The 24,006-nt window shown below is 42.0% G+C and overlaps 1 protein-coding gene across 4 annotated transcripts in view; it reads right to left on the bottom strand.

Annotated features, from left to right (window-relative positions):
• Nucleotides 1-24,006, bottom strand: part of col5a3a (collagen, type V, alpha 3a) — a 50,357-nt gene that overhangs the window by 2,900 nt on the left and 23,451 nt on the right. For all 4 annotated transcript variants that reach the window (XM_044332056.1, XM_044332057.1, XM_044332059.1 and 1 more), the window contains 51 exons: nucleotides 23,908-23,961; nucleotides 23,712-23,765; nucleotides 23,541-23,594; nucleotides 22,848-22,901; nucleotides 22,537-22,590; nucleotides 21,941-21,985; nucleotides 19,022-19,075; nucleotides 18,781-18,825; nucleotides 18,472-18,525; nucleotides 18,131-18,175; nucleotides 17,695-17,748; nucleotides 16,757-16,801; nucleotides 16,334-16,387; nucleotides 15,679-15,723; nucleotides 15,470-15,523; nucleotides 15,253-15,360; nucleotides 14,695-14,748; nucleotides 14,298-14,351; nucleotides 14,126-14,170; nucleotides 13,874-13,927; nucleotides 13,489-13,533; nucleotides 13,299-13,352; nucleotides 13,129-13,182; nucleotides 12,760-12,813; nucleotides 12,529-12,636; nucleotides 12,110-12,199; nucleotides 11,797-11,850; nucleotides 11,494-11,601; nucleotides 11,050-11,157; nucleotides 10,886-10,939; nucleotides 10,620-10,673; nucleotides 10,412-10,519; nucleotides 10,248-10,301; nucleotides 7,606-7,659; nucleotides 5,840-5,893; nucleotides 5,656-5,709; nucleotides 5,437-5,544; nucleotides 5,276-5,329; nucleotides 5,128-5,181; nucleotides 4,885-4,938; nucleotides 4,715-4,768; nucleotides 4,503-4,610; nucleotides 4,289-4,342; nucleotides 4,077-4,130; nucleotides 3,881-3,988; nucleotides 3,737-3,790; nucleotides 2,047-2,082; nucleotides 1,539-1,592; nucleotides 1,138-1,438; nucleotides 822-934; nucleotides 611-679 (listed from right to left, as the gene is read on the bottom strand). In XM_044332056.1, the coding sequence (XP_044187991.1) occupies nucleotides 611-679; nucleotides 822-934; nucleotides 1,138-1,438; nucleotides 1,539-1,592; nucleotides 2,047-2,082; nucleotides 3,737-3,790; nucleotides 3,881-3,988; nucleotides 4,077-4,130; nucleotides 4,289-4,342; nucleotides 4,503-4,610; nucleotides 4,715-4,768; nucleotides 4,885-4,938; nucleotides 5,128-5,181; nucleotides 5,276-5,329; nucleotides 5,437-5,544; nucleotides 5,656-5,709; nucleotides 5,840-5,893; nucleotides 7,606-7,659; nucleotides 10,248-10,301; nucleotides 10,412-10,519; nucleotides 10,620-10,673; nucleotides 10,886-10,939; nucleotides 11,050-11,157; nucleotides 11,494-11,601; nucleotides 11,797-11,850; nucleotides 12,110-12,199; nucleotides 12,529-12,636; nucleotides 12,760-12,813; nucleotides 13,129-13,182; nucleotides 13,299-13,352; nucleotides 13,489-13,533; nucleotides 13,874-13,927; nucleotides 14,126-14,170; nucleotides 14,298-14,351; nucleotides 14,695-14,748; nucleotides 15,253-15,360; nucleotides 15,470-15,523; nucleotides 15,679-15,723; nucleotides 16,334-16,387; nucleotides 16,757-16,801; nucleotides 17,695-17,748; nucleotides 18,131-18,175; nucleotides 18,472-18,525; nucleotides 18,781-18,825; nucleotides 19,022-19,075; nucleotides 21,941-21,985; nucleotides 22,537-22,590; nucleotides 22,848-22,901; nucleotides 23,541-23,594; nucleotides 23,712-23,765; nucleotides 23,908-23,961 (3,462 nt within the window). The remainder of the gene's footprint in view (nucleotides 1-610; nucleotides 680-821; nucleotides 935-1,137; nucleotides 1,439-1,538; nucleotides 1,593-2,046; nucleotides 2,083-3,736; nucleotides 3,791-3,880; nucleotides 3,989-4,076; nucleotides 4,131-4,288; nucleotides 4,343-4,502; nucleotides 4,611-4,714; nucleotides 4,769-4,884; nucleotides 4,939-5,127; nucleotides 5,182-5,275; nucleotides 5,330-5,436; nucleotides 5,545-5,655; nucleotides 5,710-5,839; nucleotides 5,894-7,605; nucleotides 7,660-10,247; nucleotides 10,302-10,411; nucleotides 10,520-10,619; nucleotides 10,674-10,885; nucleotides 10,940-11,049; nucleotides 11,158-11,493; nucleotides 11,602-11,796; nucleotides 11,851-12,109; nucleotides 12,200-12,528; nucleotides 12,637-12,759; nucleotides 12,814-13,128; nucleotides 13,183-13,298; nucleotides 13,353-13,488; nucleotides 13,534-13,873; nucleotides 13,928-14,125; nucleotides 14,171-14,297; nucleotides 14,352-14,694; nucleotides 14,749-15,252; nucleotides 15,361-15,469; nucleotides 15,524-15,678; nucleotides 15,724-16,333; nucleotides 16,388-16,756; nucleotides 16,802-17,694; nucleotides 17,749-18,130; nucleotides 18,176-18,471; nucleotides 18,526-18,780; nucleotides 18,826-19,021; nucleotides 19,076-21,940; nucleotides 21,986-22,536; nucleotides 22,591-22,847; nucleotides 22,902-23,540; nucleotides 23,595-23,711; nucleotides 23,766-23,907; nucleotides 23,962-24,006) is intronic.

Genomic DNA, 24,006 nt, shown 5'->3' with positions numbered 1-24,006 from the left:
CAATTCCCCTAGCTTGTACTGATGAAGGAGTTTACATGAGCAAGGTTATAGCAATTTTCCTCAGAATCAGAACAGAGATGGAGAGTAAAGTAGGAAGAAAGGAAATGAAGGAAAGAAGATAAAACCAAAGCAAATCCAAGGACTTTGTGTGAGAGAGTCAGTAAATTGCAATTGTGCTGGCAGCTCTGTGATTATCTGAGAGGGTTATGAGACCTCTGATCAGGTGCACATAAAAGGCCACTGCTCTGAGCGTGCTGCCCTGAATGCTAGTCAATGAGACAGAGCTGCCAATGGCTTTGTGTGAGTCATCCTGACTGCTGAAATCAACTGCTTGCAATATCAAATCAGCTCTCATATTGCATATAGTGAAACAGGTTAATACCAAATTATAGAGTGAACAGATTTACAAATAAACACAAACATTCACATGCAGTCATGTGCATATGGATAGACACATGCATGCCTACACATTTGTTCAAACACACCCGTACAAATGCGTGTGAGCATCTCTATCATATGCATGAATACCATTCAAAGACTCTCAATGAGTATTTAGCAAAAAAAACTGCCTGGCATTTGGAGCCAGCTGAGATAATGGATTTTTTTTTACCTGCTTGCCTTTCCTGTATTGGCTGTACCAGCTTCCTGGCTTCTCTTTGTTCCACGCTGCTAATTTCACCTTGACACACAATGGGAGAGAGGGAGGATGTTGAGCAAAATTTTAGGTTCAAGGGATATAGGGAGTGATTTCTGCTCTGATGTAATACAGTATGACGAGGTCAGCCTCTGCAAAGGCTGACAGCAAGAGATTTAAGACTTACCATTTCAATCCTCTTTTCAGGGTGGAGACAGGTATCTCCATCAGCTGTGAAGTTACAATAGACCTTGATAGAATCTCTGTGACAACCCTGGTTAGGATCTATCCAGTAGTCTCCTACAAAGTGCACAGAGAAAAGATCATCAATCAAGCACCAGATGTGAATATAATGAACACATCTAGATAACAGGATGACAACATGCAGTTGGTGAAGTGATAAACCACAGTAAGAAGGATGTATGCTAGAGAATGTGTTTTTCCTGGACTAGTTTTTAAGGTGGTGTAATCAGGTTCCATTATGAAACAATGTCTTAACTAACCATCTTTGTAGTCAGGTTGGACCATCATGAGCTCTTTGCAGGTGCGGGCAGGGCTCTCAAAGGTTCCCAGGGGCCTCCTCATAAGCTCCACTTCGTTTTTCATGGAAGACAGGGTGGCAAAGACTTCTTCCATTCCCTCAGAATCCTCTAGAGGCTGATCTCCCTGGAAGAACTCCTCCATATCCAGATCCACATCCTCCTCCCTTGATGGGGCTGCACCTCCTGTCCGATCTGAATCCCTTCTTCTCTTACGCCTGCCCTCCCTGATAGGCAAGGGCTGAACCATTTTTGCAGGGGGTCCCTGGAGGTAGCACAGAGAGGTGAGCAAGAGGTGAAATGGAAAGAAAGAGGATAAAACTGGCACTGAGAAGGCCATGATGTGGATCATTGGAGGTACTCACTGGAGGTCCTGGGGGGCCAGCAGGGCCTGTATCACCCCTGGCACCAACAAGACCCTGGAGAATAGGAGAAGACAAAACTTTGTGTCAATCATCTCTCACCTGGAGCCACTCTCATGTCACTTGGCTAAATCCCAGCTTTATCCAGGCAGATATGGCTGCTGCTTTATAGGATTATCCAGCTGTGTGCATCAGCACTTTGTGGTCAAAGCCTTGGCTCTCCAGACACACTATAGTGGTTTTCATAACATCACACACCAGAACCAAATCCTATTAAAAGGGCCCAATGGAAAAATCACACACAAGGCAAGTGTGGCTGTACAGCAGGCTTTTAGTTCCAAAGACATGCTGTAAACACAGTGGAGCATTATGATTATGAAGCATGGTACATTTAAGCCAACAAACACACTTTCTTTCTCTTCTGCAGCATATGTTTCTTGCAGCTGCTAACCAAGCTGAGGTGTTAGTACAGGAATGGCAATGTAGAAATAAGACGGTTTACTGGACTCACCATGTCTCCCTTCGATCCTTTCTGTCCAGCTGCACCCTAAGAGTGGAGGTAGGAATAAGTAAGCAGTAAAAACATGAATAAAATATATTAAAGCTTAAAAAACTAAATTAAAGTATGCACGACAAAAAAATCAGCTCTTAACTGGATAATCCTGCACCTGCTCAGCAATAGGACAGGTTATGTTCAAAATTCTTACTTTCACTATAGTAACAATGAGTAATAATAGGACTGTAGCTAGAATCCCTCAGATCCAAATCTTCAAATGTTAATCTATAAATAATAAATATTTATTTAATTTCATTGATGAATAAATCAGCCATTTTGCACCACAGTTATAGAACAATTCCTGAAACTCTGTGATGCCTTTGCTCTTAGTGAGAGTATGTAAATGCTTTATTTTCTTTCTTTTCTTATGCTCTTCTTAAGTGTTTTGCATCTGTTTGTTTTACAACTTCAGAATCTTTGCAAAAGAATGACTTGAGATTACAAGATGATTTCCTGATACAAATAACATTTATCTCTGCATTAACAACATTAACAAGATGCAGCAGACCACAGGTATAAACTTCATATAAGCAGTTAATGAGAATTCAGAGAGTTCTGTTAACCTCTTCCACTCCCCCTCCTCCTACCATAGACCCATTTTTGTCTTTTTTAGGGGGGACAGGATCTTTAGGGGGAGATAGCAGGTCAACAGTATATACCACACAGAAGTGGTATACATCATCTAAAAGCTGGGAAACTGAAGAATAATATGAGATGCAGCTCAGCACTGTGTGTCAAGTATTTTTATTTACTTGAGAATTGATAGAAAGCATCAAAAATCCCTCCAAAATACCACATTAAGACACCTTCTGTGAGAATAGCATTTTTCGGCGAGCACTACTGTTTTGAAAATTGCTCAGAAACCCTCTTATTGTCAATATACTTAGTAAAGCCATACATTCTCTAAATGCCCGAGGTCTCTAGTTTGTGGTTGTAAAGTTTCATAAGGCTGTGATTATTCTTGAGGTCACAATAAGTCATTTTATACAGTGAGGTCAAGTTTCAAAAAATGGTCTCACGACAATGAAATGGCTACTATGGGGACTAACATCATCACACATGAATACAATTGAATCGACAAGAGTCTCAGCCTTCCAGTTATACCAAATTTATGCAATTCCAAGACTGTTTAGGGACCCCAGTATGCAGAAATATTCAAATACCTCATTTTTAGAATAAGTGAAAGTAACACATTTATACTGCACTTTATTAGCATAAGGTGGGCATGTCTGTAAAGGGGAGACTTGTGGGTACCCATAGAACGCATTTTCATTCAGATATCTTAAGGTGAGAGGTCAAGAAACCCCTTTGAAAATGGCCATGCCAATTTTTCCCTTGCAAAAATTTAGCTTAACTTTAGAACACTATTAACCCCCCACTACAGCCTCTGAAAGACAGTAATTTCGGCCGAGGATGCTGGCACCCTTGGAGAGTTTAAGAAGTTAAACAATCACAGTTTCAAACTACTATCTGGTCATATTATTAAGTATTTTAATGTGCAATAGAGATGAAAACATTCCTATACAGTATCTGCATATTGTTATGTTATAGCCTTGGCACTCTTCAGTAAGTAAAACCAGTATCAAGTATCCTAGCTGAAAACATTCAGCATATACAGTATATTGTTGTAACAGATGTCACTTACTGACAGTCCAGGTGGTCCTGGTGGGCCAGTGGGACCAGGTAGACCAGACAAACCCTAGATATAAGGACAAGTATGTCTTGTTAGTGAGCTGAACTTTCTTTGTGCGTAACTGTATCAGATGCATCAGATTGCAACCAAACGTACCCCATCTCCTTTAGGCCCTTGCATACCCTGGTTCCCTGTAAGGCCTCTGTCTCCCTTCTCACCAGGTTCTCCTGGAGGGCCAACAAGGCCAATTAACCCACCATGACCCTGCAGACAGAGACATGGTTTGTCACTATTGTTTCCCAAGGCTTAGACAGGTACAAAATATTCTCTCTATTGGGGACTTAACACTCACTTTATCTCCCTTCTTTCCAGGGTCTCCTTTTAATCCTGGAAGTCCTGGTGGTCCCTGTTAACAATGTCAGATGCATTAGTTTGCTGTAGATTCTCTATATGAAAAATGGTTTGATTGTGTTGGGTTTGAATCCTGATTTATTGTGTCAAAATGCCCCAAATCCCTCCTCTCATTTCATCGACTTCCTTATCAGCCAAATATAAGGATCTTACTATTGGTCCTGGTGGTCCAGTCTGTCCTGATGGCCCGTTCAACCCTTGCTCACCCTGGAGAATAAACACAGTTTACAGTTTGTCAAAGCACATAAGCAGGACACCATACTGTTTAAATTATGATTGCCAGTGTGGTCCTTTGGTAATGGTGCTTCGACTCAACAAAGAGTATTCATAGTGACTTAATATCATGCCCATGCGCTCATGTACTGACCGCGGGACCTGGGATGCCTCGAAACCCTTCTGGACCAGACCTCCCTGGGTGCCCTTGGGGTCCCACCGGGCCTGTCTTCCCCATTGGACCCTGGGTTCCTGTTGTCCCCTACAGAGCAAAAGGAGAGAGCCAGACAGCAAAATAGATCAGAAAGGCTTAGTTGAAGGGCACCATACACGACCACTGAGTTCAGTGCCAGTCTTTATTCTTACCTTGGCTCCCTTCATTCCTTGCTTCCCTTCTTTTCCTGCAGCACCTACATGACCCTGAGGTTGAGAAAGACACTGTTGCTTAGACGATGACTTGAACAATTTACAAAGCAACATGAACATATATAGCTACATACACATGCATACAAACCCATAAAATACATTGAGCTCACCCTCCGTCCAGGAGGTCCTGAAGGACCTGGCTCTCCAGAGGCTCCTGGTGGTCCCTGCAGATAACAGAAAAAGTGAAGTTAAAACAGAAACACATTTCCACCCAGTCACAAAAAGACTGAAAAGAAAGTTCAGCCATGGTGATGAAGACAAAGACTTCAGCTAAGCACACAAGAGCTACTGGTGTTGTCAACATATGCAGTTATAAATTTGTAAAAAAAAAAAAAAAAAAAAACACTCCTTACTGCTTTGCCAGTTTCCCCATTGTCTCCTTTAGGCCCTGGTCCACCATCTATTCCCTGGATGAAAAAATGTCACATAGGAGAAATTATTCAAAAATACATTAAAGACAAATTAATGATACAATTAAAACAACAAAACAATAATACTCACATTGACACCAGGTTCTCCAGGGGATCCTGTATCTCCCGGGAATCCAATAGGTCCCTATGGACACAAAGAATGATTTAGAGACCCTCATATGCATGACATTAACAGTCACTGACTGACTGACAACCAGAGCAAGTAAAAGTCACTGATCCAGACAGACTTACAAGGTTGCCTTTAGGTCCATCCTCCCCTGGTATTCCTCTCGGTCCTGGGGGTCCAGATGCACCAGGAGGGCCAGAGTCACCCTTCTCCCCCACATCGCCTTTAGCACCCTGAGACACCAGCAAATTAAATGACAGTCACTGAAAAGGGTGAGGAGAGAAAGCATAGAAAGAATTAGGTTGGGAAAGAGAGGGAGGAGGGACAGAGGCAATGTGACTCACGGCAGTGCCAGGCTCTCCAACTGGTCCTGGGTCTCCAGCTTCTCCGTCTTCACCCTAGAAGAGAGGGAACATGCAGCAAGATAAAAACACACCACACATACACTGGTGCACAAGCCCACAAACACAAAACACCGTTGTATGTGCACTGGCACACATTGTGTAGTTGCTAATGGGAAATGCTGACCTTCTCTCCAACAAGTCCAGGCTGACCAACTCCACCAATCAGTCCAGGTGGGCCCTGTGACAAGACGAAAGAGAACAGCTTGAATTAAAACATCATAAAACAAGGGCAGGTTTGAAATATTCATTTGATATTTGAAAATCGAGTTCTTGGTCCAATATTTTTTTTATTTTGGTTTGTTTGTCAGCAGTTCTGTTCACAAAATGTTGAAACTGGAACAGAATTATCACAACACAAGGAAAAAATACTGAGTGTAAGGTTTGCTACATTTGTGGATATTATTTGAGTCACACAGTAGGGTGGAAGCTATTTCCTCCTCTCTCAATCAAGTTTGCCTGTTTGTTTTCTGCATGGGTACGTGCATGCATGTACAGTATGTCAGTGTATTATGTGTTGCATCTTGAGACAAACTCAGTAAAAGCATCTCTTCGGTAAAGTGCACAAACATGAGAGCTGAGTACAGCCACGCATTAATACTGAACTCCTGCTGTCAACTGCTTTCCTCAAATACCATCCCACCCCATTTCGCTCTTTTCCACTATTCCTGTATCAATCCATTTATGGATCCCACCATCTCTGCACTGCTGTGTTTCCATGCTTCCTGTGATGGGGCACTAGCGTGGCTCACACAGCTTTCTGCAGCTCGCTGCTGAATAATTGACTGGCGTGAGAGTCTGTAGAGAGACGGCCATTACTAGAGGTAAATATAACTGCCTCTCAGGGATGATAGTCTAATACTTCTTAATGATTCATAGAGCAGTAAATATAACTCTCTCCCAGGGATTATATCCTAATACTATTTAATAATTCAAGTTTCAAAAGCAAGTGGAGGGTCTATGGCAGGAAGTGTTCAAAGAAGAGACTGTACTGTATGTAGAGATGAGGGGCTGGTAAATATAAAGCATCTGTGGTGTGTAAGGATAAGCTATTGTTCAGTTTGAACTTTAGATAACACTGTGTATTAAATTGAAGTCTCCTTAATTCCAAAGCTGATACACCATCATGTTTTCTTTATGACTCATATAGGCATGCAATTACCATAACTTGAAAATATTAGAACTTTAATATTGGCACTATCAGGGCGAGTTTAATTTCAAAACTGCATTGGTTAAAGTCAGAGGAGGTTGCATCTCTCAACATGAATTGAAGATACATACATTATTGAAATATTCAAAATAACATGATTTTCAAAAAGAACAAATCCAGATAAGAGAATAAAGTCAATGAACTGATGAATCTTAAAAATGCAAAAAGAACAGGCTAAATTTGAAAGACAAATTATTAAAACTGATGTACATGTATTCATAATTAGAAGGCCGATTATAAAATGTGGTAAAACTGATTATGCTGGTTAGTATTACCAAATTAAATGGACCATGCTGCAGCATTTATTGTTTCAACTAGTTTAACACTGATTTTTGCAATCTGTGCATGTTCCATTTCAATTATTTTGCTTGGAATATGTTGGAGTAAGAAATAGAGGAATTTTACAAGTGGGTTAAGAAGATGCATATTGCAGCTTGTTGATATAATCTGCAAAAAAAGCCTCCATTTGGATATTCTCCTTTTACTTACCAAAGAGTATATGTATATGTATCTTTTAAACCCAAGTCATCTGAAAAAATAAACTTCTCTTTACTCCTTCCCTAGTGACACTGTCTATTGGGTATTATAATACGATAGTGATGTCCACATCTTGATCCAAATTTGTGATTGTGAAAAAAAACAACATATATGGACAATAGGCATGAATTCATGCTGCACTTTACCTCTCCACCAATGGGCCCCTGAGAGCCTCGCGGGCCATGCTGTCCTGGAGGCCCCTGTGTAGAGAAAAATAAAATGTTTTCATTAGGATCTCAGTGCAGACAATAAAGATATACTGCATCAATAAAGCACACACACAAACATACAAACTGAATGTGATCTGGGCTTGGCTGGTGCCACCTAAATTAAATGAGTTAGAAGTCAGCTCATGGTGGATTGCTTATCCAGTGGCTCCAGTATCTATGATCATTATCGTAGTGACATGATGAAGACGTCCAGACAGGTCATTACCCTCAATATGACAGGCTCTGATTTTTCTCATTTTTCCCACCCCCTCTCTCTCTCTCTTATTCTCTCTTATTAATAAGAAACCTCTCGCCTGTGATGTGCAAGACCATATTCTCTCAGCCACAGTGACGGCATGTGATTTGACTGTTCTGTGCAGCACAAGAGAACGCCAAGCAATTAATCCTAACTGTGCTCTGTGTTTCAGTTGAGTAGATGTTGAGCTGTTCTCTGAATCACTCTGAAGTCTTGGAGGGAGCGTTGTGTTGCAAAGACACTCAGACAGAAAGACAGACAATCTGCCCAGAGAGAGACTGCGTGAGACTAGAGGAAACACATATCCTTCTGGCGGAGAGATACTTGAGCATTAGAGGGGAGAATTCTGTGATCCGCAACACTCACACATGAATGAAACTTCCCCAGTGAGTCCTCAGCATCTTTCCTCACCCCCACCACCCTTTTCTCTCTCTTTCTCTCTTTTGTCTTGGTTCCATTTTGATACATTCCCTCCCTAATCTGGCTGTGGAGAAGAGGGGCTATAGAGAATCTTGTTGAGCGTGTGTTCATGGTTGACAGCGTTGTGAGATGACTGTCACAAAGGGGGATGCTCATTAGACAGCCAAGGCTGAGGCTAATCTGATTAGCAGCTGTCACACCGTCTTCCTGCTCACAATCAGTGCCCCGCCTCTTCCTTCCACTCCATTGCTCCACTGCCTCCTTTCTGTCACTCTCTGTCTTTCTCTTTTTTTCTTTTTACATACAGGACCATCTCTTCATTCTCTGAACTTGTCTGTCTTGCACATAAGATCATGGTCTATTTTGTCATTCACACTCATCCTTGAAGATTCATCACACATTGAAAAGACATGTATGCAATTGTTATAGTTCGAAAGTTTAAATGGCTAACTTTTAACCATTATTATTGTGGGTATCATTTCATAAGATAACCAAAAGACATGACCAGTGCCAGCAGACAGAGATACAAGAAACAGAATTTAGAGTGCAGCTGACTCAAGTGTGTTTTTAACCTAAAGCCAAGGCTATTACAATGGAAAAACAACTTTTAGCTCATTTAGTCTGTGAGTAGAGTAGCCAATTTAAATTAGTCTATCTCAGTTTTAGTGCAGCTGTCTCACACTAGAATAGTCTGAGTGCACAATCAAGATTACTCTATCAGTCTAACACCTCCTCGTACAACCAGTCTGGGGTCTAAACAATATTGAGACTAATCAAGGGCCAGAGCAAACTGTGCCCGATTCAAATCCACAGCTTGTAGTAGTTTGAGAGCTGTAATGATTATTGGCAGAGGAAAAGCTTGGTTCATAAGTTTGACACACAGCAGCAGAATCAGCACAGCTGGCAATAAGGAACTAAATAGGTGGCATTAATTAAAGTTTAATGAGCTGTGGTGGGTTGTTTGTGTATCAGCTATAGTTCATAGCCTGCTGATACCTTGAACCTTCCCAATACTGCGCATACAATAATTTGGGAAGCACTATGTCAGATAGAATCTTGAAAATATTATATTTTTCTTTTTTTTTCCTAAAATGTGGTATTCAAAAATAACATTTTCTCATGTGATAGCTAACTCTTTGTTATTTGGCCTGCATTATCTATCCAGCAATGTAAAAGACTTGCTAGACGTGAGCTATCGACATAACATTAGTGTTTGATTTGTACAGTGCTGTTCCTCATGACCTTGCCAATGTCTCATCTAATTTTTTTCCTAAACAAACGGGATGGTCTTTGTTTGCTACTTGGATATAGCCATCACATGCAGGAATGCATTATTCAAACTTCAAACTTCATAACATACCCACATCAGAGGTGCTACATCCACAGTGACCTGCATAGTGCTTGAAAGTCCTGGCACTGACAAGATATTTAAATAGCACCTGTATGAAACTCAGAGACAATTCTGAGCTGAGTTGTTATTTCAGCCCATGTCTTTATAAATATCAAATACTGCTTCAGGAGTTTCCTGACCATAGACAGAAATGTAAATTTACAGTATTTGCAAAAGCTTTGCATTATAGCCCTAATCTCTCTATTGAATAATTCACTGTTTTTCTACTAATGTATGCATAAATGTTTGATCCTGAAAGAGATCAATTAAACTGCTTTTAATACTGGGGAAGGAAATGAAGAAAAGTCGACCAAGTGGAGAAACATATTCAAAGGCATTTAGATAGTGAGGAAAAATCAGGTTATTATCCAATATCTGACAAGAAAAATCAAAGTCTAATGATCATGAAGCAAAGTGTGAGATGTCAGAAAAGTGCTGTTGAGAACAGACTTGAGGCTGACACTGGACTCGAGATGAGTGTTGTATGTGCTCAGATTGCTGAGCATTACTTACCATTGAGCCAACATGTCCGCTCTCTCCTTTCTCCCCTGGTGGTCCTGGCATTCCCTATAAATGCAGATATGGTAAGCAATGCAGTCTCAGGCAGAGAATAGAAAAAGATATAAAAGGATGAGTCTTGGAGATGCAGTCTTGGAATTTATATTGTATATCCTTACCTGTAGTCCAGAAGGTCCAGATGCCCCCTTAAAGCCCCTGTGTCCTTCATCTCCTTTTGCCCCGTTCATGCCCTGCTGCCCACGAGGACCTGGCTCACCATCTGCACCCTGACAAATACACAGACAGGTCCATGCTGTTAATACTGCACAAGACAAACCATATGCTTATGTGTATTTATATGATGGATTCTGAGTTAAAGCAACATACAGGCAATCCTGGCTGGCCTATAGGTCCTTGGCGTCCAAGAGGTCCTGGGGGTCCCTAGAAAAGTATAGTAACATGTAAATACACTTTCACTGAAGGAAAGACATGATTAAAGCCATCTGTTATTACACCTGAGGATGCACTGTCCAGACAAACAGTTATTACAACGAATTACTCCAAACCAATTATAAGCCAGTTTGTCCTCTACCTCCTGGTGATGCAAGGTAATGATGTGATGTTGGGACTAATCATGTAAAATTCATACTCACTGCTTCTCCTTTGTCTCCTTTGCTGCCCTTCTGGCCTGGTCCTCCTGTCTCTCCCTATGGAGACAGATAACACACATGAGCACACATGCAAACAACTGAGTCCAAAAATCAGCAAGCACTTAACAGCAGTGCTGCAGTCCCTGCCAGCTGTACAAAGTACCTACCTTGTCCCCGTCCTCTCCTGGAGGCCCAGGAGGTCCCGCAGTCCCTAGGAGCCCTACAGGTCCTAGCTCCCCGTCATGCCCAGCCGGCCCCATGGGTCCCTTCTCTCCCTTGGGAACAGATGGGAAAACAGCATACATCTAGCAAACGCTACAATACTTATTAATCTCATATAGCAGCACGACACATTGATTAATGTATCATACTAGAAAGGGAACTCACACCCAAGAAAGCATACTTGATCACATTCATATTTTTTCTCTCCCTTTCTCTTTCTGTCTTGCTCTCTGTCTCCTTTACCTCTCTCCTGCTCTCTGTCTCATAATGACACATTCCAAAGCAAGAGCACATGTTGTTTATTACACAATGGTGGGAGGTGATGGTACAGTATGTGTTAGAGGACACTGTAGCCTAAGAAACAAAATTAGCAATGTTCCAAATCTTACTGGCTCGCCTTTCTCTCCCATCGGCCCAGCAGGACCCAAGCTGCCGGGTCGTCCTGGCTGGCCAATAGCACCAGCCGGCCCAGCAGGGCCCCTCTCTCCAGTGGCACCCTAGAAATAAGAGGAGATAGAGAGGTGAGATGAGCATGTCACATGATTCATCATTTGATTTAGTGCAGTGGTCACGATCACTGATCACCATGGAAACAGCCTTCTGCTTCATATGCCATAGCATTCTATATACCATAGAAGCTGAACAGAGATGAAGGGATAGGATGGGATGTAATTTAACAAAATCAGACTTACAACAGATCCGGCAATACCAGGCAGGCCCTCTCCTCCCTTCAGACCTGCAGGACCCTGGAGAGACACAGGCAGAGCCTTCACAATCAAGCAACATCTGCAACCATTACAAGAATTACCATCAATGCGTTATAGTTTACTATTGCTTTGGTTCAATTTTATCAACAGAGTTCCAATGTGAAAGCTCTTAAGAAAATCTCATGATGGCTGTTGACAATTTAATTACAAGCTGCAAATTTCAGAAGAATCTGATGCTAATGAGTCACTGGTGAGTGAGTGAGGGTGAGTATATGAGATGTAAGTAATTTTGCATTACCATTGCACCGGGGGTCCCTCTGCTCCCTCTGAACCCTTGAAGCCCAGCAGGACCACTCTTCCCTGGGGATCCTGGTGGACCTGGGTCTCCCTGGAAACCACACAAACACACAGACATACAGACATGTGATTAGATATAAGGCGAGTAGCCAGTAGACAGCAGGCCCTTATGCAGTCATAAATCACCATCAACCAACAAGCAACACCAAGAAGGAACATTTATCTTTTATGAGCCATAATACACTCAACACCATGAGATTTCCTCTGTTATTTATTAGCAAATTAGAGGATAGGATGAGACCCAGGAGATAAGATATTCAGGCAGTGCTGAGAGAGTCCTTGGGCTTTATCTAATGTAACAGTAATAATGTGATGCTGGTAAATGATTACGATCCTGACATTATGATGAAAACCACTCACCTTGGCACCCTCCTTTCCAGCAGCTCCCGGTAAACCATGCTCCCCCGGTGGTCCAGGGGAACCTGGATGGCCTCTATCTCCAGTTGGCCCTGTCTCACCAGATTTGCCCTGAAAACAACCAAGGTACACAACATTTTCAGGCTATCTGGTTACTTCCTGTGTGATATAACATAACAGTTATTCAAAAAGCATGTTATCTGAAATAAACAGCTGTTTAGCTGATCCTCTTACCTGTGGTCCAACAACACCTGGGGGGCCGGGGAGTCCATTCTTGCCTTGGAAGCCCTGTCAAATAAGAAAATTTAGTCTGGTGACTCTCAATAAGGAGTTGAAACAGACAGACAGGATGCACAGATGCTGTTATTTGAGGACTGCAGACAGGGCATAATGTTTTTTCTAAATTTAGTATAAGCTTTTCAAATGCACTCTGACTAGAACTTCAGTAATTGCTGAAGTCACAACTTTTGACTTGTTTGCTGTGTTGACACATACAGTAGATCAACTCTCTGTTAAGTTATTGCTATGGTGTGCACCTCATAGGGGCAAAATGCTATACACCAAATGCTGTTTGTAGCTTTATTGAGATTAAAGGTGACTCACTGGTTCCCCTCTCTGGCCTGGATGACCTGGTAATCCATCTTTTCCAGGTGGACCCTGAAAAGGAAGCATTTTCTCACATCATTTTAATGAACTAAATATGATCAAAGGTGAGCGTAAATGTGGGTAACATTAAATCAGAGACATTACACAGTGCATCTTAGCCCACTCACATTAGGCCCTCTAGGTCCTGGTTCACCATGTCTTCCCTGTGGCCCTTGGGGACCCTAGAAAATAATAAAAAAGAAACTCTGGCTCAAACCTCAGATCTTTTTCTTCTAGTAAGAGACAGGTTTTAGAAGGTTTTAGAGCTATAGTCCTATTTAGATACTGTATGCTATTATCCGAGAGTCGAAAGATTACCTGCTCTCCAGGGGATCCTGGAGGACCATCTTGTCCAGCAGAACCCTACCAGAGACAGACAGCAAAAATATAGTCACTGTACAAAAACATAAGCCGCTAAAACATTTCTAGTTTTCTTCCTGCCAGCAAATCTTTAGCTTTCCCAAGATGGTCTTTGAGGGTGAGAGTGTAAACTGAAGCATTCCCTGTCAGATAGTAGCTTTTCACTGCACCAGATGGCCTGTCATCTAGAAATGAACAGCAACAACCAGTTTCAACTTGGTTGGCGAATTCATCCATACTTTATGAGGTTCGTGTTTATGTGTGTGTAACTGTATGTGCATATGTCTTTGTTTATGTCAGGGAGTGTTTGTGTGTTTGTGCGTTTGTATCAGCCTAAGTTCACCTTTTCTCCAGGCTTTCCAGTGGGCCCCCTTGCTCCTCTTTCCCCTCGGGCTCCCTATTGCAAAACAAACAGCAGTCTGATTAGCACATGCATAACAAATCTGGAAGTGGAAGATAAACTGCTGGTGATGTGAAAAAACTGTGCCTCACTCCCAAGATGTGTGGCAAACTAATGGTATTATTATTATTAGAGCAGCAGCTTTAAACAATAAAAAACATGGTGTATAGGCATGGCACTTATAGCTGTACTCACATTAGGACCTCTTTGGCCTCCAGACCCTGGCTGACCTGCTGGACCCTGCATTGTAAAGATTCACAGTTATTTATCAGTTGCTTATTTTACAGTTCCTACATACTGCAGCAAAGTTTACATGTTCTAACGAAGTCAGAATGTGATGTGGATTTAATGTCAGTACAGTCCTCACCCTTCGTCCTTTCTCTCCTGAGACTCCTGCCACACCAGGGAAGCCAACTGATCCCTGGAGAGACACGTAGAGGTTAATCAGCCTCAGCCTTCCATTCATCACACATCAACCCCTAATGTCTCATTAATGTATAATTAACTACTGTATCAAATTAAAGCAAATCTAATCCATGAGCCCAACACAGCCTTAAATACACCATTCATCAACATGTAATGAATTGATGTCACTAATGAACTATTAATAAAATAGCCTTTTTTAATAAGCCATTTATCATCCTTTATTTTTAATCAGACAGGAAACAGTCCAGCCAAAGACACACATCTTGCTGGTTAAAGCTCTGATAAAGGAACCAGAGGACACATTAACTGATCATTACAGCTCATCAATGCTAAATTACCTTAGGCCCTTGTCGTCCTGGGTATCCTGGCAATCCAGGCACACCAAGTTTACCCTGCAGAGAAAACCGGCAGAATAGGAGGGGAGGAGGAAATAAATAGGAGAAATATTAAAAAGAAAAATGCATGAAAACCATTTAATTAAGATTTTTATGACATAATGCTGACTACGCATGTACCAATACAGCAGGGCATCTCTACACTAATGCATATAGTGATGACAGAAAGATTAAATGCTTCAACATGCACACTGCTTCAGCGACAGTTTCGCCTTAGGAGTAGGCTGTAACTAGATGTGATAAATGTAAGGCCATTACATTCCATATATTCAGTATTTCAGTGATTTTCAGATACTCGTTTATTAATAAAAGTTTGTCAAAACTGAAAACGGAGCTAAAGAAATTTAACTGTAATACCTAACATTATAACGGCTGTAGCAGCACAATGCAGGTTTAGATAAGAGTTTTCTTATAATTTGGCAGCCTATTTGATCTTCCTATCTTCCTCTTTTGTGTCCCAACCTTGTCTCATAATGTAAATGTAATCTTTTATTAATGTACCTTCTCTCCAGCAATCCCAGGACCTCCTTGATCTCCCATGGGTCCTGCTTGGCCCTTTAGCCCCTCTGTGCCATCCTCTCCACGAGCACCTGGAGCTCCGTTATCACCCTAAAGTGAAGAATTAGCGTAGAGGAGAAGTGACAATTTTATCTCCACTCTAATAGAGAATAACTGAGAGAAAATGATAATGAGGTTTGTGATCTGAGGGCGCTCTTACCCTGTCTCCCTTGATGCCCATGTCACCTTTGAACCCAGGGAAGCCATCTTCTCCCTGTGATGCACAGAGGAGAGGTGATGTATGATGAAAAGCTCTTTAATGATAAATTGCATCATAACATTGTAATTTGTCAGTGTCTCTAGTCACAATCCACAATAGAATAACAGCTCACTATTTTTCAAGCAAGATAGAAAATGTGTTTTATTCACCTTCTCTCCTTTGCTCCCCTTTGGACCTCTAACTCCATCAGCTCCCTATAAAAAAGAGGAAAAATACTTAAGTTAATGAGAATCTCACATCATAACACACCTCTGGACATTACATTGAAAAACTGCTGGTTGTCTGTATTTCCAGAAATACCCCATCTTGAAACACTGAAATGATTTATAAGTGTGTATTGATTTTCTCTTGACCTAACATTGCTCTGGTATTGAGCAGTTATTGACCTTACATTCATACTAATGATTGCCAGCAAGGTCAGGCTTACCCTAAAGGATGTTGAGCCAAACTACCAGATAAAACACCACATGTGGGAACGTGACAAAAACAAACACCAAGCAGAATGCCATGACAACTTTGCTTTTATTCCTCAATTTCAAAAGCAAAAAAAATGACTGCTACACACCAAAACACACAGTTTTTTCTATCTGGCTCTGACAATTCTCTTATCTGTCAAATGCTCCTCACTCTGCTGCTAGTAGTCCCTTTGAGAACTGGGGTGCTTTCCCTCCACCTGTCACCTGTCAGTTACAAACTCAAACAGCTTGTCCGTCACAGGTAGACATACACGCAGAATGAAATGTCCGAGGGAATGAATATCTCAGTGGACATTACACTTGAGATCACGATGCATTTATGTCTCACCTTGACTCCGCGGGTCCCTGGATACCCAATAGGCCCCTGAGCACCTGGTAAACCCTGCATGAAAAAAAAAGAACAAAAGTATTCTTCAGTTTTAGCAAGAAGCAGCCAGTTCTCTGAACAGATATAAATTAACATTGCACCCAGTCACTGTGTCCTATCTTCTATTGGCAATCAGCATTTTCAAACAGAAATAGTAGATGATGCTGATGAGTGCATGCGGCTGACTCTAATGGGCTAATGCTCTTGTACAATAAGGATGATAACATCATCAATGATGATTACAATGATGAGACTGAGCATTTCTGTAGCCTAATGTGAGTGAGTGCACAATTACAATAGATGGAAAGAAAGAGCATGATGTTGCACTTTTAATATCTTGCTGTTACACTACAGCAAACCAGCCTAAGATATGCAGTTACGCACTTGCATGCCTTTCTCTCCCGCGGGGCCCTCTCTTCCTGGGTGACCCTGTAACAGAAAAACAAGAATCAGATTGACTTAGCGCTGCTACAAATACATCACTATTGTATCACTCCTTTATGGAAATTTCTGAATGCAACCATCCAATGAAAAAGAGGAAAACTCAGTGGCATTCAGAATGAAGAACCATAAAAATGTCATTGTGTGTGTCACAAACCTTTGCAGAACAATAAAAGGAACATTAAGTGAAATTCATTCAACTATGTCTGACTGCAATCTAAAATTAATTATTGGAGATAAGAAAAGCCTCACTGTAAAAGGATTTTTCATTCTTTACTAAATGTCAAACTGCTTCAGATCACTTCCATAAATGCCTCCTCTGTCCCCCTGCTGGTGGACGACAGAATGTGTAGGCTGGCAAATTTTATCCTCTTGGCTTCTTTAGATTAAGTGTTTTCTTGGTTGTATGTGTACACATAAACATGTGTATACAGTACCAGTCACAAGTTTGGACACACTTTCTCATTCAAGTGAATAGGGAGGTCCAAACTTTTGACTGGTGCTGTATGTACATACACAGTTATTGTTTGTATATCATTATGGGGTGAGCGTTTGAAATTTCTGTGCTGCTGTGCTGGAGGTACAGCACCCGATAGAGGCTGTTCATCTAGTTCTAGTCCTCTTTGGATAATTGATGAAGACATTCTGTAAAAAGGAAAGAAAAAAAACTCCCTGTGCTAAAACAGTGCAGACTGTTCTAGTAAGCCAGTTGATGTTGCAGAGTTGTCATTCATATTTTGTTGTCTTGTCACCTGAGCATGTAGTTGACAGACAAAGTAGCAGCAATGCACTCTGTCTATCTATATGTAGATATGTAGATACTGCAAAGGTATGTATGGATGTGAGCATGTTTATGTGTTTGCGTTTAGGTGTGTACTTACAGTGGGGCCATCAATGCCTGGTAGTCCCTGCATGCCTTGTTTCCCCTGGGGACCCTGTACAGGACAGACAGAATCATGAATCCTGGTGCTGAGCTTCAGATATGATATAACATCTCAACTCATCCCTAGGAGACCACATTTCCCACTTTGTTGCTTCTCTACCAAACATACTGTATTTATGGCTAAGTCCACTTTTTATTTCTTTTATCAGTCTGGCCTCATGATGTGAACCGTGCAAGGCCGTCCCTTGTGTCTGTTATGCCTGTGTGTGTTTCTTTGGTATTGATTTCCTGTCTAGCTCTGTCTTGTCTGAATGGGAGCCAGAAGTGGCTGGGTTGTACTGTCCTGCTCAGTTGGCCTCCCATGGGTATGTGATGACAAGGATCACAAGGTCACAGCTTTAATTCTGAAATTAAGAGAGAGACATGCTACCTACCTTCTCTCCTGGCAATCCAATGGGACCCTGGGAACCAGGCAAACCCTGAACCAGAACAAAGCATCAATCAGGTTAAGTGTCACAAGACTGGGAGAAGGCTGGGAGTTGAGGTTTTGCTTGAGTATGTGTGTATGTATGGTATGACATGTGTGTATGTAAGAATCATGAACAGTAAGTGCTGATGTCTTTGTGTGAACTAGGGGTTGGATGGGGTGTTGGCATGCTGGAAAACATGATTAACTCATGACTGTAATGTCTCTGACGACATTTTACGCCATTTTGTTGCAGTGGGGTGATACCTTGTAACTTAAAACAGGACAGTTTTAGTGCTAGTACAGTACCTGTACTCCTGGATTTCCCTGTTGACCTGGGGGCCCTATTTCTCCAGATGGACCCTGAGAACAGGAAACACTGGTGGTCACACACTCTGTCTACACATGATCTTTGTCATGAGCTCATCATCACATGACTGGTTAACAGGTTCATTAGAAGGGCACACTAAAACACTGTGGCTGATGTTTCTGTAGCTGACATCACTTTCAAAATCCACACCATGTTCATTTGTCTGTATCTCTTTTAACATACATCATAGTCATAAGTGGTATGTAATGGTAGTTATAGGGATGAGGTATGAACATAGAAGGACTGACCAGGTTGCCCTTTGACCCTTGTACTCCATCAGTTCCAATGATACCCTGACAAAAATGCACACACACAAGATGTTAGAAATTAATGGATGAAATGTCAAAATTTGATCGAAAGAGACACAGTTCAATAGCTTCCTTGTTTATCTTTAGTGGCATATTGACGATTCCATGAACTAGAGGAGCTTTTATAGAGTTGAAAAGACTGAATAGCTCTGATTTTGTAATCAAGGCAATGTTGACTTACCGGTTGGCCAGGTGGGCCAGGTGGCCCCCTTGGCCCAACAAGACCCCGAGGACCCTGGAGACAAAACACAGCAAATAGTCAGCAGCTAACCTGCATTCACGATGAGATGGAGTGAGTGTGGAATACTAAATCATAAATCAGTGCTAAGAGGAGAAAGAGAGTGAAAAACAGGGAGAGACAAGTGATATGTTTTTGTGTGTGTGTGTGTGTGTGTGTGTGTGTGTGTGTGTGTGTGTACGGCCGTGCATGTAGTTTTGTATGTGATAGCAACAGAGACTGTGCTAGCCTGTGTTTGCGCAAGTGTTTGTGTGCTCTGTTTTTGTCAGCCTCCCTCTTTGTAGGCTGGCCAAGCCACCTGTTCCAAAGCCACATCTGTGATCTCCTGGGAAGTGATTGATATGGAAATATAATCATTCAGGCCAGGATTTTATCTCTTCCCTCTCCGACTCTCTCTTTTTCCTCTCTCCATTCCTCTTATCTCATTCACCACCAACCAAATTTCTGTCTCGCGTTTGTCTCTCGCTGTCTCACTTTTCCTGTCACTTCCTTTCTCTCATCAAAACAGCCAACTCCTCTCCTTTCCTGTGTCTTTGTAGTTTAACACAGCTCTCCTAACATGTCTTATGGAACTCTATTTCTTCCTGCACTGGGTGATCCATTTGGAAGGACAGAACCCTGCTGAGCCCAAACCTCACCTACTGTGAGAAAGATAGAGTGTGAGTCATAACCAATCAACCAGTGTTCACTGCAGAGATACACTGAGAAAATGACAGCATCTTCACCAGAGCTCTTAAAATCTTTGTGGCCTCACATTGATACAAAGATTGAAAGTTACTTTTTAGGTAGAATCTCTGTGACAGAATTTGAATATACTGGCATGCTATGCTATTGTATATTTTTGTGTTTAAGCTGCATGCCTTCAAGCGACTTTATCTCTCTTAATGCAAGGGTGAACATTGCATTACTAAGGTTTGACCAGCCTAGTTTTTACAGTTGTTGTATACTATTGTGCTGTGCTTCTGTTATGTATGTACATATACACTAAGAATACATTTTGTATTTGTGAATATTCTGCAAGATTCTGACTGAAATTTCTGCTCTAGCTGAAATACAATGATCTCATACAATCCCCACAGGATTTGTTTTGGAAATCCGTTGCTTCTGTGGTTCTGCACTAAGAAAAAAGTTTAGCATAGACATCTAGCGTAGATATCTGCTATATTAAATATTTTAATATAGTGACATATTTTACATGAAATAAAGGTGTGCTGTGATATCTGTGTCTAAATGTGTGTTTGTGTGAGCTTACTATAAGTGTCTTCTCTGGAGAGTTGCCACCTTGCCATGGTGGAGAAGCTTGTGTGTACCAAATATCCCAAGAGCAATGCCGTCTGGAGCTTAGCTCCTGTTAGGGTCACCCTTGGCAGTAAGGTTGAGGGGGAGGTACCAGACAAAGCACAACTCAAGAGAGATGTCAACAGCAGAGCAGGCGGAGGATGGTGTCCAACAAACAAGAGGATTGCTACAATGTCTGTGAAGGTGGAGGAAGGCTGCAGCAGGGGGAGACCTACAGTTGCCATGGAGTCCATGCCATTGGTTGCAGGTCTGTCTCTGTCAAGGATTGTTTGGTGGCTGTCTGTGCACCATTCTCTTCACGTCATGCACAGGCATTCACCTGTAGGGGATAACTCAACTGCACACCCCAATCCCAAGCCCTGTGGCAATCAGCAAGTGGCGACTGGAGCAGAGCCAGGAAGTCTGGAAGCTCCTAATCACAAACTGGCACACAGGCGGTGGGTGAAGTTGAGTCGCTGGATTCTCAGACTGAGGCAGCAGAATTCTTTGGTGCTTTCACCCATGACTGAGCAGCCCTTTTCAGGGTCCGCACTGTTCACCCCAGAAGAGGAGGGGGCTAGAAAAGGTCCCCTAAAAATCGTCTGCCTCACCAACTTCCTGGCTGAATTATTGCATCCAGTGGGATCTCCTCTATGCGGTCAGAAATGTTCTCCATCAGCCCCCATCTCTCCACCCCCGCCAACAATAACAATTGACAGTGTAAGCCTTGAAAATATGGACCAGTTCCCCCACCTTGGAAGTCACCTCTCCTCAAGGACAGACATCGACAGTGAGGTACATTGCATCTGCTGTGCCAGTGGGGCTTCGTAAACTTCCGTTGAAGAGTCTGAAAACTCTGACCTGCTTGCAAAGACCAAGCTGCTGGTCTACAAGGCAGTTATCTTGCCCACACCTTTATATGGTGCAGAGACCAGGATTACCTACAGTAGGCATATAGGAGCCCTGGAGCCCTACCAATAGACATGCCTGCGAAACAAATTTTCAGTATCAGCTGGAAAGAGAGGCATATTCACATCAGTGTTCTTGAGGAATCAAACATCATCACATCACAAACATTGCCACCACCATCTTTAAACACCAGCTGAGATGGACAGGCCATGTAATAGTAATTTTTGACATATGCCTCCCAAAACAGGTCCTCTACTCAGAACTAAATGCTGGCCAACAAGCACCTGGAGGTCAGAAAAAGCGTTTAAAAAAATGTTTCTCAAAGAATTCCACATAAACAGCTCTAACTGGGAAGACCTTGCTCAAAACAGAACATGAACAAGCCACATTCCATTAAGATGATCTCCGACAGGCTGCAGCAGCAAAGAAAGGATAGAGTCCACATCAAAAAGGCTCTGCCACATTCCACTCCAGTACCTCACATCAATGCCCACACTGCAAGAAAGTTTGTGGCTCCAGAATTGGTCTCCTCAGCCATTTGAAGACCGATAATAAGGACCCCCCAGGAGGACCATCATACTCAACTTCGAATGATCGCCGATGACTATAAGTGTGCATGTACAAGTAGGTGTGTGTGTGTTCGAGAGTGAAAGACAGAGAGGGAACATTACTTACAGGTTCACCTGGTTGACCTCTTGGCCCCACAGGTCCATCAGATCCCTAAAATAACAAAGAAAGAAACAGATTCTACATATAAATCTCATGCACCTCTCTAAGTCAGCCTCAGGCATGGATACATTTATATCCCCAGAGACATAATCTGTGAAAATAGCTCATTAAAGAAATTCACTGCCTGACAGATAAGGCTCAACTATCTTCGAGCAAAGACTAATAGACTGCTCTCTCAAACTTCACCCGCCTGCCTGCATGAATTGATACCATCTTGACAGAGCTTCTATCTTTCATATTTTCAATTCTATGTCAGGGATGCATTGCATTGCTTTCATGTCATTTGCAAACCTTGATACTGAATGAGCTCAGTCCAGCATAGCAGAATTAAAAATTCAGGAGTTTATGACTTAATTTCAGTAAAGCCTGCTTTGATCTGTGGTGCTTTACCATCTAAATGGTTTATAGAATTGATTCATTGATCTGGAAAAGATTTCCCCTTTAAACTTGCGTGATGGAAAATTAGGAAAAACAAGGCACTGCTGCAGGATATATGTTTTCTGTTTGTTTCAAGTAATTTTTGGAAAGTACCATGCACTCACCTTTTCTCCTGACTCTCCAACAGGCCCATAAGGACCAGGCTTTCCTCTGTCCCCCTACAAGATAAAAGCATTAGCCACAACCCTCAAGACATTTAAGACTGTTCTGTTTATAGCAGAGGAGCTCGAGCAGATGCTTTTTAGTGTACACTGTCATCACAGAAATCACAGTAATCATCGTGATCGTAATATGCAAATAAACATCTGCCATATGATGTGTGAGGTATTCATGCATGCTGTGGTACTGTTGCATGTTAGTGTCTGAATAACTAAATAAATACAGTGACAATTTCAAGTTACCAAATCTGACTCACTCTGTGTCCCTTGTTTCCTGGGAGACCTGGCAGGCCGTCAAAACCCCTGTCACCCTGAGAAGTAATAGAGAAGCAAGTGCATTAAAGCCTGAAACACACACACATACGGTAATGTGTAAACATTAGCAGAATTGTACCGAAAGTCTCCCCTGGCAGAGCCTCCCATCTGCTCTGAGTGTGTGTTGGGGAGAGGGAGCTTTCAGATTAGCTGTAGGTCTGCTAAAATGCTGCTTTGACTGATAAAGACTCTGCTGTTCTGTCAGACCCGGCATCAGGGGAGCCTGATTTATTTAGTAAGCTCTTCCTGCAGCTGTTAGGTATTGAGTTGCCTCGTTGTCAATACATATTATAAGCTGTGGGCTGCTAGATACCTAAAGGCTTACACTTGCAAGTGGAGATTTAGAGTGGAGTTTGTTATCGTACAAGACCTTGCTGCCTAAACACATGTGGGATTGTTCTGTGCATGGAAACGTGGAACTGAATTCAAGGAAACTTAACACCAAACATCAGTAATATGTTCTGACAACTGGCAATGTAGCATTCACACAAATATCAACCTCAACTAGTATCCAAATATGCAGAAAGGACATTAATCCTTTGCTGGAACAAATATTCTCTAGGTTGTTGGTGCAGCTCAATTAGATGAGATTATCACTACTGCAATGCAGTACAGTGAGATCTCAAGGAGCTTACCTTAGAGCCTGTTTCACCTGGTGCTCCACGACCTCCGTCCCTTCCTGCATGCCCCTAACAGATACACAATCCAGTTAAAATAGGTTCTAGAGTGCACCAGGCAGAGTATGCTTTTAACACAAGATGCTGAGGTTTCCAGTGAGGAAACCAGCAATGCTCAAGATATCTCACCCTCTTTCCCAGCTTTCCATTAATTCCTGGAGGGCCTGGCATTCCACGTGGTCCCTATATGAGGAAGGAGAGCAAGATAAATGTAAAATGGTGTAAAGAGGAAGGCAAGAAGACAAAAGGAACTTAATAGTGTGATAAAGAAAAACAGTGGTATGATAGGAGCTAGTAGTGAAGTAAATATAATGTCTAATCTTACAGTAGGGCCACTGTCTCCGCTGTCTCCTTTGAGCCCAGTGGGGCCTGGAACACCCTGTGAAATAGAAACAAAAACTTATTAAAGCATGACAAGATGCAC

This window comes from Thunnus albacares, chromosome 17, assembly GCF_914725855.1.
Source record: "Thunnus albacares chromosome 17, fThuAlb1.1, whole genome shotgun sequence".
NCBI lineage: Eukaryota > Metazoa > Chordata > Actinopteri > Scombriformes > Scombridae > Thunnus > Thunnus albacares.
Note: the sequence above shows the minus strand (reverse complement) of the source record. Positions and strands in the feature narration are given on the sequence as shown.